Here is a 13,347-nt window from a genome sequence, read left to right as displayed (position 1 = left end):
TAATCAAAATTATCAACATTGTTAGCACTTAAAGAATTATCATTGCCTTTTGAAATTTATCAGAACATTAAAAGTTTCCTGGGTGATGTATTTTAGTTTCTTCAAAAGTAAAAAAGAAAAAAAAATAGGACTCAGTTGAGATGTAGCTATCTGGCTATATGCCTACAGCTGTCTAGAGGACAGGTTATTTAACAGAGACTCAAAGGCTAGAGATCTTATTTATTTATTTGTTTGTTTGTTTGTTTGTTTACTTATTTATTGCCACAGGTGCTATAATGAAGCAGTAAAACCTGAAAAAAAAATTCAGGGCAAATAATGCAGTAGAGCGACTTTTAAAATGTGTCTTCTCTTGTCTAGGGGCACGGGAAACACCTTTTTGGGTATATGACAGGCTGAGTTATTTCTGTCTATTGGGTATGTACAAAGAAATATTTATGGATTTATAAATCTTTTGAAGAGGGCTGTTATTTGCCCAGTTGACTAAAATGGACTCAAACTGTGGAAATACTTATTTAAGACATGTACTGTAGGACAAATGCTGCCAGAAAAGGCGCACAGGGAAGGTGTGGAAAAGTCACTGTGCACAGTTAATCCAAAGGCTGCACAAAGGCCCAGCTCCACAGGTCTCAGGGATGAGTAAACAGGTTTGGAAGGCTTCGAGTCAGCATGAAAATGTACACAAGTTGTTTCAGAAACACTTGTAGGCATTATCCTGCATAAACCTCCCTGCCAAAGAAAACCCACCAGAAAAGCAAGGAAGACTAACAATGAGCCTACCATCTCACTTTATGGAGCTAATGTCGGAAGGGTCATCACGCAAGGCTCCTGTTTACTCACAGTGGAAGTAACTGACATTGGTTCTTTAGCAGAAAACTGAGGACGAGGGCAAGATGAAAATAATTTTACGCACATAAGCAAGAAACTGGATGGTGGACCTCGGCACATCACAGAACTTATCTTTCTTATACATCTGCTTTAACTACCACCAGGATTATTTCACTGGGTGTATTTTTATTTATGCATATTTGTGTGTACCTGCATGTCTGTATGTGTACCATGTGAGTGCAGTGCCTGCAGAAGTCAGAAGAGGGTGTCCCATCCCTTGGAACTGGAGTTACAGACAGATGTGAGCCACCATATGGCTGCTGGAAACTGGACCTGGGTCCTCTGTAAGAGCTGCAAGGGTTCTTAACTGCTGAACCATTTCCCCAACCCCAAAACTGTTTTAAAATGGTTCGAACAAGATCATTTAAAGTGAGATACTTTATATGAAGATGCTTTGTAAAACACCTAGAGGGTAGAAGGAAATATGAAAAGCACAGATGGGCCCCGTGAAAGTGGAAAGGTAGTTATGGGAAGAGTGTGCGGAGCCCAGGGATGACCCGGCATTAACTGGGCCTTGGGAGAGTGCTTGTCAAGGGAAAAGAAACATACGAAATTTCTAATTTCTGGTCACGGCTCATCAGAGGTGAGGAGCTGGCAATGGGTCTTTGCCCTCTGAACATCCTCTTAGCAGCTTATGTTTGAGAGAACTTGCACATTCTAGAACATTCCCTCAGTCTGCAGGCCTTAATTCCTCAGCTAAGGGGCCTAATGATTCTCCAATGATATATATTTTATAAATCAAGAAATGAAAACAAGAATGAAACCAACAAAATATTAGGCTGTGACCCTTTGTAGCAGCAGTTCTGGGCTATGGGAAAAAAAATTCAGATTCCATTTACACCTCTGAAAACTCAATGTAAGTAGCACTCCGCAAGTCACTTTTCTATCGAAAGTGCTGACACCACCTTACCGCTCTCAACAGCAATGCCATAACACATACACACACGTGAAAGGAAAAAGGCCTCTTGGATTTATGCTGCATATCATTTTCCAGAAAAAGTCAGAGGTCAGAGGCTGCCTGCTTCTGCTCAGTTCTGGACTGGGTTACTACCCCAGCTCCACTTTTACCAGGCTAACCCTTCTGATGAAGTCAGCAACATTTCTTTGAACAATAAAATGTCTCCAATGCCTAAAATTATGTTTGCAGAAGTTATTTCCTGGGCAAATACCACACATACATCTAAAAATGACCTTTCCTGCTCCTGTTTTCCAATTAATCATGCTAAATTCATAACAGACTTTACTGTTTTAATTGGTGTACCCCAACTAAATTAGACAAAAAAAAAATGCCTTTGCTGCCATTAACTGAACCATGATCACAAAAATTGAATTTTAATGTTGTACCTACTGTGGGCTCAGAGTTCTTAGGTAATGCAGTCTTTCATAGTCAGTTGAAAACTTTAATTTTTAGAACTTAAATTTCACTAATTATATGCAAAATCCATGGGAACAGGGTCCTCCTCTGAAGCAGCACGGAGGATATTCATTTACCTTTTTGCTGATGTAAAAGCTTTATTTCTTACTATTGTCAGCATGCATGTCCATGAATAGCCTTCTGAATAGCCCTGCAGAACATTCTAGAAGGGCAGTAGTGCCAAGCTGTCTATGCACACCTGAACTTCTCCTCTGCTTCTCTAACCTCACCTCAGTCAATTCATGGAGGTGGTCAGCAGACAGGCAGCTGCAATGGTACAGGGGAATAGGGGCCGGGATTGAACAAGATTCTCACATGATATGGGATTTGTGCTCTAAGAAAAGCTGTAGAGGTAGCAGCTGACTGACATTTCTGACAGTTTTCAACCTTTGGACACGAAACAAGTAGCAATGGAGAACGAGAATGCCTCTCCTACCTTGCTCACTGCTGTTATCCCCACTGTGTGAAGTGTGGCCGCCGCTGGAAGGGCCTGGGGTTCCTCCTGAGCGCGTGGATGCCGTGTCATCATGATCTCTACTCCAAGACGGCTGTGGGGCACAAATCAGAAGTCCGAGTAAGAGTCGTCTGTTAAGGGTGGGATCCTGTCAGACAGTGACAAAGTGGTGGAGGGCTAGAGAGGACAACATGCCATGGTTCCCGCCCCTCTACAGAGGACAACATGCCATGGTTCTTGCCCATCTTCAAAACTGGCTCTGGCTTAGAGCTGCATAGGTATATTCAAAATCTACCAAATTCAGCTTCCAAATTAAAATAATATATACAAATAGTCCGTAAGTAATTATATACTTTATTAACAAGGAAAGCAAAAACCATTCAGACAAAGAGTAGGGGATGGGGTGCCACTTGATTTTAACTATACTTTTAGCCCTCTATCCCAACATTCTGCTATTCTGGAAATGCAGATGGGAGTGGTGGTCTCCCACACTGCTTTACCAGAGAGGCCTCTGCTTCATCCTGCAAGACCTGGTAGAGCTTTCAAGATCTCACAATCCAGCCAGGGTCCACAATAGCTAGTGTGTGTCAGCTGTTTTCCTGATGGGACATGGCAAATGGGCCAGGAACAAGGACAAAAAAGAAAAGATAACAACAAAAGATTCACATGGACTGTGCACACTCAGCCCCATGCCGAGCCTTCTTGTACTATTGAACAGAAAACAGATGTTGCTTCTTATCACTGGGTGCATTTGAAAGTAACATTCAGATTGGCTGTAAATTCAATTCTTATGGAAAACAATCATGGTGATACTTCTCCCAAATTTCTATCACCAGAAAAGACTTGAATTAGCTTTTAGTGCTAGCTTTCCAGAACAACCTAGTGAGTCACTGGTCATCCTGCACAGCAGGAATGAGGCAGGATAGAAAGCTGGTTCTTGGCTAGGAAAGGATGTTTGTCTTCAGGATTACTAGTGGGAAAGCAAGATGATCTTGTGTGTAAAATATGTATACATCATTTCAGTCACAGAAGGTCGTGGTTCATGACTATGCTGTAGTAAAGTTTATTGACCCTTGCACAGTTGGAGCATGCCTAGCAAAATCAAAGTGTTCTTTGCTTATTTCTTGAAAATTATTTATCCTTCCCAGAGAAAAACCTAGCCCAGAAGGGCTGAGGAGATCGAATGGTTCAGACATCCGGAAAGAAGAAAGCAAAGGTCCTGACCATGAAAATTGCTGCACTGAAATTCCAAGGGAGACTCGGGTGTCTATAATGGACATTTCACCCCACCTATGCTATGACCTTGGCCTGAGGACTAGTGCCACCCTCAAAATGGAATAAAGCCTCAGGCCACATTACTTGTATGTTTATCTCAGCCATTATGCATATTCTCAAAAACAGTGCTAATTGATCTGCTGCTTCTGTGATTGAGAGATATGTGACCAGTGCAGGAAGTGCTTTTTTGCAAGCACACATTTTGAAGCATACCAGAAGAATGTTGTAAGGCATAATCTGGAACACATGCTCAGAATGCAAACAGTTAATGCATAAATTTTCAGTTTGTACAACTGCAGCTCTAAAAGGGGGACTTGTTTATTCAGAGCTCTGCAGAAAGAATGGCACAGCACCCAGGGGACAGACAATGCCAGGCACAAAACCCCGGTGCCTCGACATGTAAAAGGATGTTTTTCTGTGTGCTACAAATCCCACTTGAAAATATAATTAGAAGGAGAAAATGGCAAACTATTGCATTAACTGTAATTGAACAAAAGACCAGCAAGGCATGTGGGAGGCTGCAGGAACCCGTGGGAGTTTCAGGATGCATGAGATCCTTCGAGTGACGTCTCCTGAGCACTCTCATTTTATTTATGTTGTCCCTCACTACGACTGTCGACTGGTGATCCGACTTGTAATTAATAGAAAAGCTAGCAATCACAAGCTAAAATACAGAGCAACAGACTAACCTCATCAGAAACATTTTTGCTAATCTGATTAAGAGTAGAAGTCCAAAAAGGTGACTTAGAACCAAAGAATTATTCCATGTCAGACAGGAAGCTGTCCTTCTTTACGCCACAGCAGATCTGATATATTCACTATCTTTTAATGAGCTCCACTGATTTATTCAGTTCTGCTCTGCTCCCTCCCCCACTTTTCTACTGTGCAGGATGTAGATTAATTCAATGCTTAATTGTTTAGTAAATTCAATTTTCCACATTCTATTCTGCATAGCTTTAGCTAAGGTTCTTAAATCTTCAGCGGTGAGCCCCGGGCTCAGTGTTTGTGATCTGTGCCTACCTTTTTCATCACCATTTTTCTTCATCCACCACTTAATTCACCATGAAAAGATTTTCCTTGCTGGAAATTCTGATTCCGCTATGATCTGTGAGGCATTCCAATTCACTGCATCTCCATTGTGTTGGGTCTTAGCTGGGCTCCTCTTTTCTCAGCTATCGCCACATTATACAGGCGTTCATGCAAGAAATGTTGGACTCAACCTCAGTTTATCCAAATTTTGTGCAACCTATATGTTTAAATTTCTATGTTCACCAAAGGTAGGAGCCCATATTTTCCACCTAATGTATTCTTCTCACAACCAGAAGGCCTGTGAATACTGAATGCAGCTCTCAGAAATGAAATCTAACTTTTCTGGTCCTTTCTTGAATTAGCATTGTGTATTAGCATTTCAAGAACGGTGTAGTCACATGAAACTAAGCATCAGAGGAAATCTGCAGGGTTACCAAAATAGAACAGGAATTGTGCTTACTTCAGTTCATTAAGCATGATTAAAGTCCAAGTATCAGATAGAGCTTATGAACTCTTCCAATATAAATATGTAAGACAGCCCTCCCTAATCAGAGAAAACTCCCCCCAAACCCATCTACCAGGGAACTTCAGTTATAATAACGTATTTCTGTGACTATACAAGTCACACCAAACAGTATCATTACTTTAAGATAAAATATGTGCATATGATTAGGTACATAAATCTGTGAAGTTGTGAGTTGCTCTGGGCCACTTCGAAAGTAAAGCTGACAGAATAAAACCAACAGTGCAGTACATTGGATGCACAGCAAATCCTAGTCATGGTTCTAAATTAGTCTCAAAGATGCTTCTTTCCTCCTATGTATATAATTTCAGAATAAGCAATGGCTGTATTCTCATCTACTAGAAATCACTGAGACAAAGGCCCTAACCTGAAGTCCAGTGGCATCCTGTGGAACACTTCAGGGGTCTGCCTTACTAATTCCTGTGTTTATGTACATATTTGCATACCCCCCTCCCACCGCCGAATGTCCACAACTGTTCAAGAGATTCTTAAGGGAGTCAATGACTCTAAAAGTTTGAGAACCACTGTTCTAGGAGACATTTACAGGGCTACACACAAAAGTCACAGAAGGCTTTGCTACTTACTGGGTCTAAACTGGCTAAGCACTGACAGTGGATGGAACTTCAGCTGCCATAGGGGAAGGAGCTAAAAGCTTCACTCCACCTGAAACTCTCGGTTCCTGTATAAATATCACATATGACATGTAATTCCTCTCATGGTTTTTCTAGCTCTGGGGTCTTGAAAGGCAGCAATTTAGAATACTTGAAGAAGTTCCCCCCCCCACACCTTTTCTCTTAAACATTTCCTTTTTTCTTGTACTTCTTAAGAGTGAACCAAAATAAAAATTTGGTTTGTTCTCATGAATTGTTCCGTGCATGATGCTTTCTACTTGGAGACTGTTTTGCTGGCATCTGGTGGTAGGTAGCAGCAGCGACCTCTCCTGATGACAGACTCTTGCAGGACAAGGGCAGTAGCTCACTCTGCTCTGACTGCTCTTTTAAGAGCAAAGAACAATCCACGGCTGAAGTTAGGCTGAAGCAAATGCCGAAGGAACTAACTTGAATTATTGTTTATTAAGGTACCACCATCATCTCAAAAAACCATACCTTCCAAACAACCTTATTTTCCTGAATCTTTCCATTCAGACCTTGAACTATTTTGAGTCCTCTTACCACCATTCATATTTCCTTAGAAAACGCCTTTCATGGCCACAGCCTGAATTATCAACTGCATGCTTCCAAATTTGTGTCTATAGATTTCCTCCTTGATTTTTTGACTTGTATGACCAACCACCTGATAAACCATCTCCATGCAAAGATGTTGATCTCATTCAACAAATCCAAGGTTAAACTTTTCCACAAAGCCTCCTCTTCATTCTTCTGTTTTGTTTATTTTGAGACAGTATCTCACTAGGTAGTCCTGGGTACTGGTAGGCCTGGAACTCATTACATAGACCATGCTGGCCCCAAAATTACAACAATCCTCCTGCCTTTATCTCCTGAGTGCTGGCATTACATTTCTTCAGCAGTTGGCTTATTTTTTCTTCTTTTTTCTCCATCCTAGTAGGTATCATACCTGCCATTCATCCACTGTATAAACCCAAGAACCATCTGTCCCCCCTCTCTCCCCCTCTCTCCTCCTCTCTCGCTCCATATCTCTCCTCCCCTCCTCCCACTTCTGCCCCATTCAGTCATCATGCTTTGTTCACTTTTACCACTAAAAAACAGTCAAATAAATCTCCAGCTTTACAAGGCTCTCACGAAGGCTTGAGCTCCCTGAGGGCAGGTCTGGCCCTGCTTTGCTAACCTTTATGTCCTGCACGCCAGACAGCACTGTGCTGGTACTCAGGAAATGATGCTGAATGAACTGCTCCCTACTGCCTACAGAGAACGCTCCGAGTTCATTAGCCTGATTCAGAAAGCCTTCAGAGTCTCTGGGGACCATTCTTCTCCTTGTTCGGTATACTCCAGCAAAATCCAACTACATCCTACATCTGCGTAAGATGTTCTATAGCTCATCTCTCCAAAACTTTGCCCATCCTTCCCCTCTGCCTGCAATGGCCTGCTCTCCCTACCTGACCCAGGCACTATTTTATACTTACTATTTAAGGCACAGCTCAGATATCAGCTCTTCAAGAAAGCCTTCCTTGATACATGCATGCTGTCCCCAGGATGCATGGGGCTCTTCTCTCTGGAGTTCTTGAACCACCACATCAGTCCCTCTGTCACTTGGCTCCCTCACTGCTTTGTGATGAACTGCTGTGCCTGTCCACAGTTCTATGCTATGACTACTTTGGAACATCTCTTATTCATCCTTATGTCCCATCCTAGAAAATATTTGTATCATAATACATACAAATGTATTTTTACTTTATTTTTAATTATGTATATGTGGGCATGTCAATGTGTGGGTGTACGCAAGTGAGTACAGGTGCCCATGGAGCTAGAGTTACAGGTAGTTGTGAGCCATCTGACCTGAGTGCTGGGAACTGAACTCGGGTCCTCAGCAAGAGCAGTGCTCACTCTTAACCGCTGAGCCATCTCTTCAGCCCCACAAATATATTTTTGAGAAAATGAAGAGATTAAATATCAAATAGGGGAATCTCTGTTAAATTGTACCCAATATTATATCTCCTATGTATGTTAGACATTACAAAACAACTATAACATACATGTAAATCCCAAATACACCTTGCATAGTTCTACTCATACAAACACAGATTACTATAAAATATACTAATATGTAGCTTCAGCGTAACACAGTGAGAAAAGAAAGAAAATGTAGAATTAGGCAGATCTTTGTGCGAGACCTGGCTGTACCATGTACACGAGTTAGGCAAGTCACAACCTCTCGAAACCTTGATGGCCTTATCTATAAGTAAACAGGGGTGGAAGTGCTTCCTTGGACAATTTGAATGGAGGAAGGAGACAAGTAGGACTGGCAAGGAAAAGAGACGGTGCTGAGGAGTGGACGTGAGCACAGGACAAAGATGTGCATTTCTGAGAATGTCAACATGAAACCCACTGTCTTGTACACTAAAACAACTCTAAAAATGTTCCCCAGCAGATACAGCATATGTAAACTGCAAGCATGCAGCAACCACTCAGTAAGTGGCAGCCACTACAGCTCTTAACAGAAGAATTGAGATTGACCTAGAAAGCCCCAGACTATCGGCATACAGGTGTACCCAGTTCATAGGCCCTCTGGTTCATCTGGGATGGCTTTATGCACAGGTGAGTGTGCCTTGGGCTGTGTCCCAGCTGGTATGGGCTCAGAGAGTGCAAACTGATCTTATTTTCACCTTGGAATAACATGGTTTTACAGGTGGTTTGCTTGTCCCTACCCCATCAAGTTTAATGAGATAGCTAATATTTATAGTCCCTGTATAGTATACAAAACACTTTGATGTTTCCTTTCAACTCATTCATCATATCAGGATGATGCCCAAATAATATTTTCCAAATTAATAATATTTCTTTCTTTAAACAGCAGCAACAATGTCCCCCTGTTTTGAATGAATGGTCTCATTCAAAAATGGTGGATAATTGTGCGCTAAATGATCTTGACAAAGAAGAGGACCTCTAACAGCTGTGAGGGAATCAATGAATCAATCAGTGATCAAAATCTGAAAGTGCTCTGCACCTGTCAATAGGTGCGCTTTGGGAGCAGACATTTGCTCACAAATCACCAGGGTTCCCTACCAAAGATCTGAGAGCTGGCACATCTCAAAAGGCAGAAACTGAGTCCTCCAGATCAGGAGAGTAATCACTCCACGAGAGGCATGAGACCATATGCATGATGTTCATGTGCACATGCATTCACACTGCACATGTCACACACATATACACACAGGCACACCACACTTATTTCACTAAGTGAAGATGAGTTGCTGAATGGCCCCACTCCATGCCACCAGGAGAGCCACAGATAATTCACCTCTCCTCACCTCTGTCTAATGTCTGTCTCTTATGACCCTTAAAAGCACATAGTATCAACCAATATGATTCTTGATAAATCATTTAATCAATGATGCAATTCAAGGAAAGAGACCAGAAAGACCCATACAAAGAAATGAGCAGGGCGAAGGAGCCAAGGTACATCAGTGAGAAAGAGTCATATTTACCTGTATGGACTTGCAATTGGGAAGTAAAAGAGGCTGGGATGTTTTTAATGAATGAAGATTTGGAGTCTGGTGGGCTAACACTTCCACTGATATTTTTTGAAGGCCTTGTTTACATCTGTTTGATAGCCAAAACATGCTGTATAATCCCTCAATCATTCAATCACTGCTACTTGAGCTCCTAGGAACAAGGGAAACTTGCACCCTCAAATGCTCTTGGGTGTGGGTTTATCCCTTGGAGTCTCTGATCAACCTACCAGGTATCACACCCTAAAGATATATGTTCCTTTGAGCATACATCTTCTTGACTTAAAACAGGTAATTCAGAAAATAGTATAGACTTCTTCAAAGGCATCTTTAAAATTCCTGTAAATCATTAAGCAAAATTCATTTAATTTAATCATAGCAAGTTCAGAAGTATGCACTGTTTTGTCTTTCTTAATAGTAAAACTGATTTTTTACCTTTTTAAGCTCCTGGATGTTTTTAAATTTCAGAAGTACTCACAAATTAATACTTCAATATGCACAGATGCTGCAGAATCAAGGGCCACATTTAAATGTTTGGGTGGGTGTTTTATGTTTGAAACAGTGTTTTGGAAAAAGCACATCCAGGTCCACACATCTTGCTGAAAGATACAAAGTGTAGGAGGCAGCTGCCAGTGCCAAGGGACAGTCCCTAATGGTGGCCCATGCTCACCTTCCACAGAGGGCTGGCTTTATTTTGTTTTATTTTACTCATGCGTATGTGTGTATGCCTGCTTGTATATGTGCACCATGCGAATGAAGTGCCCTCAGAGGCCAGAAGAGGTGGTCAGATGCCCTGGAACTGGAGTTACAGGCAGCTGAAAGCTGCCCAAAAGGGTGCTGGAAATCAAATCCCAGTCTTCTGTAAGAGCAACAAGTGCTCTTGGCTGCTGGGCCATCTCTCCAGTCCCAAAGGCTGGCTTGCTAAAAAAAATGCATATTTTTATTGATTCCTTGAGAATTTCATACAATGTATTTAGATCATATTCAAACCATCTCTTCAATCTTCACCCCCATTCTATTACCCCCCAACTTCATGTCCTGTTATTATTTTTCTTTTTTAAAGGCCTACTGAGTGTAATCTGTGTTCCTCAGATGCTCTTGGGTGTGGGTCCATCCCTTGGCACCTCTGGTCAACCTACCAGGTGTCATACCTTAAAGAAAACAGACTCTCTTTAAGAGTGCCTCTGTACACTCGATCCCACAGTCATCACAAACTGTCCTCATTTTTCTCATTTCCTTCTCTCCCATCCCCCCACTCCCTTACCCAAAATCTATGGACAGTTGGGTTCTTATTAAGCCCCTATTTGATGTTGGAACAAAAAGCCTTCTTACTTTACTACTAGAGGCCCAAGGGTTCATTTTGGTGACTGGAACAGATGTTAAGTTGGTGGTAAGATGGTGCAAGTTCAGCATCCTCTCTCAGGGTCTGTGGCTCTCACCAAGATACCACACTTCCTCTTCTGACAGCCCCAGCCCTGCCATGTTTGCTGCTGTGAACTTTTACTCTAGAGAGATATCTGGCTGGTTATCCAGTGATTCCTTAGTCATAGTACATTGGTGCTAGCTAGTATTCTTAGTCACACATAAGCATGAAACCTTAATGGCTAAACAACTTTGTTGTATTGCCAATAGATACATATGATGTATATGTTATCATATATGACTATGAGTAGTAGTAGTAGTAGTAGTAGTAGTAGTAGTAGTAGTAGTAGTAGTGGCTAAGTAGTGGAAACAAAGGCAGAGTCTGTTGACCTGAGTTGTTTTCCAGCTGTCATATACCATAAATTAAGACCTACAAAAATGATGATGTTTTTCAAGCATTAAATACCCTACATTCCCCAAGGCATGTAGGGAAGAATTCTTATGACTTTTTCCTTTCTTTTATTTATTTATTTATTTTTTGCCTTTGGTGAAAAGGAGCAATTTCATCTTCCAATGAGAACTTTTCCATTAGGTGACTGTATGAATTCCAGGACTCCCTGAAGCCTGTGTGCAGACATGTAGGCACACATGTGCATACACGCAGCACAAAACACATGTGTGCATACACTCAGCACAAACAGCAATGTGCTTCCATCGTGTGCATGAAACACAAAGCAAAAGAACATGGAAAACGGATTTAAATGTTTTAAATTACAAAGTAATGGATGCAAGGCATCTTGGCCATCAGACAGATATTTAGAAACGATTAGTGCTTAGTGCACTGCCTCCTCTAACACAAGTGCATGCTTTGCTGTCTTCTCAGTACTTGAAGCCTGGCCTCTGACAAGCCAGTACAGTGGACCTGCTGTCCAATGTGTCTTAAGATTCTGCTTTCCCACTGTCCAGTGTCTTTTTAGGTCTCTATTCTGACATTTTCAGTACTATTAATTCACATAGCTGAGTTAACTCATCTAAGAATTTAAAGATCAATAATCCAAAGCAAAATATCTATGGATGTAAAATAACACCCAACCTATTCCAAAAGCATTCCTGATGAATGCACACAACACTGATAGACTTTGTATGATTTTTCTACTGTAAGAACAAATGTAGGGCTGGAGAGATGGCTCAGTGGTTAAGAGCATTGACTACTCTTGCATAAGACTGGTCTTCGATTCCCAGCACCCACATGGCAGCTGACAACTGTCCATAACTCCAGTTCCAAGGGATCTGACACCCTCTTCTCACCTCCACGAGCACTGCACAACATAGGTACATGTACATACATGTAGGCATCACACTCATATGTATAAAATAGAATAATAATAATAATAAATGTTAAGGTTGGGTGTGGTGGCACATGCCTTTAATCCTAGCACTTTAGTGGAAGAGGCAGTCAGATTTCTGTGAGATTGAGGCCAGCCTGGTCCACATAATGAGGACCAGGCCAGCTGGGGCTACAGGGAGACACTATCTCGAAAAACAAACAAGCAAAAAAGAATAAATGTTAACATCATCCCATGAAGATTTCACTGTGGTTTCAGAAGATAACAGTTTTCTGCATGGGATACATTCACACAAAATCACAAGGCAAAAGAATAGTCAGCACTAAAAGGCAATTGACAAATACTGACAGTCAGTTTTACCAAAATCTCAAAGCTGGCATGTAATAAAGAATAAATGGGTAATGAATGGATTGGAATGCTTAAATTCTATAAGTGGCATATTGTGGGGAAAATCATATGAAGAGAGTAGAAGAGAAAATGAAGCCTGACCACAGGCTTAGCGAAAGCACTTAGTTTGTAACCTTGTTTTCTTATAGAAGTCAGGCACAATGGAATGTGCCTGTTGTCCCAGCAACAGAAGCTGAGCCCAGGAGTTCAAGACCAGTCTGGGCAACATACTGAGGCTCACTCGATCTTAAAAATAAAAAATGGCCAGAAGTGGTAGTGCACACCTTTAATCATAGCAGTCAGAAAGAGGCAGATGAATCTCTGTGAGATTGAGTATAGCCCAGTCTATACAGAAAATTCCAAATGAGCTAGGGCTACAGGGAGACCCTGTCTCAAAAAATAGCTAGACAGCTAGATTAGATAGATGACAGATAGATAGATGATAGATAGATAGATAGATAGGTACAGAGATAGATACAGAGATAGATAGATAGATGATAGATAGATAGATGATAGATAGATAGA

At 41.4% G+C, this 13,347-nt stretch overlaps 1 protein-coding gene across 4 annotated transcripts in view; it reads right to left on the bottom strand.

Annotated features, from left to right (window-relative positions):
* Meis1 (Meis homeobox 1) overlaps nt 1–13,347 on the bottom strand; it is a 138,560-nt gene that overhangs the window by 105,989 nt on the left and 19,224 nt on the right. For all 4 annotated transcript variants that reach the window (XM_029563922.1, XM_008833824.2, XM_008833825.2 and 1 more), the window contains exon 7: nt 2,736–2,847. In XM_029563922.1, coding sequence (XP_029419782.1) covers nt 2,736–2,847 — 112 coding nt within the window. The remainder of the gene's footprint in view (nt 1–2,735; nt 2,848–13,347) is intronic.

This window comes from Nannospalax galili, unplaced genomic scaffold, assembly GCF_000622305.1.
Source record: "Nannospalax galili isolate Female #2095 unplaced genomic scaffold, S.galili_v1.0 scaffold576, whole genome shotgun sequence".
NCBI classification, from domain to species: domain Eukaryota; kingdom Metazoa; phylum Chordata; class Mammalia; order Rodentia; family Spalacidae; genus Nannospalax; species Nannospalax galili.
This window is presented reverse-complemented; position numbering and strand designations above follow the sequence as displayed.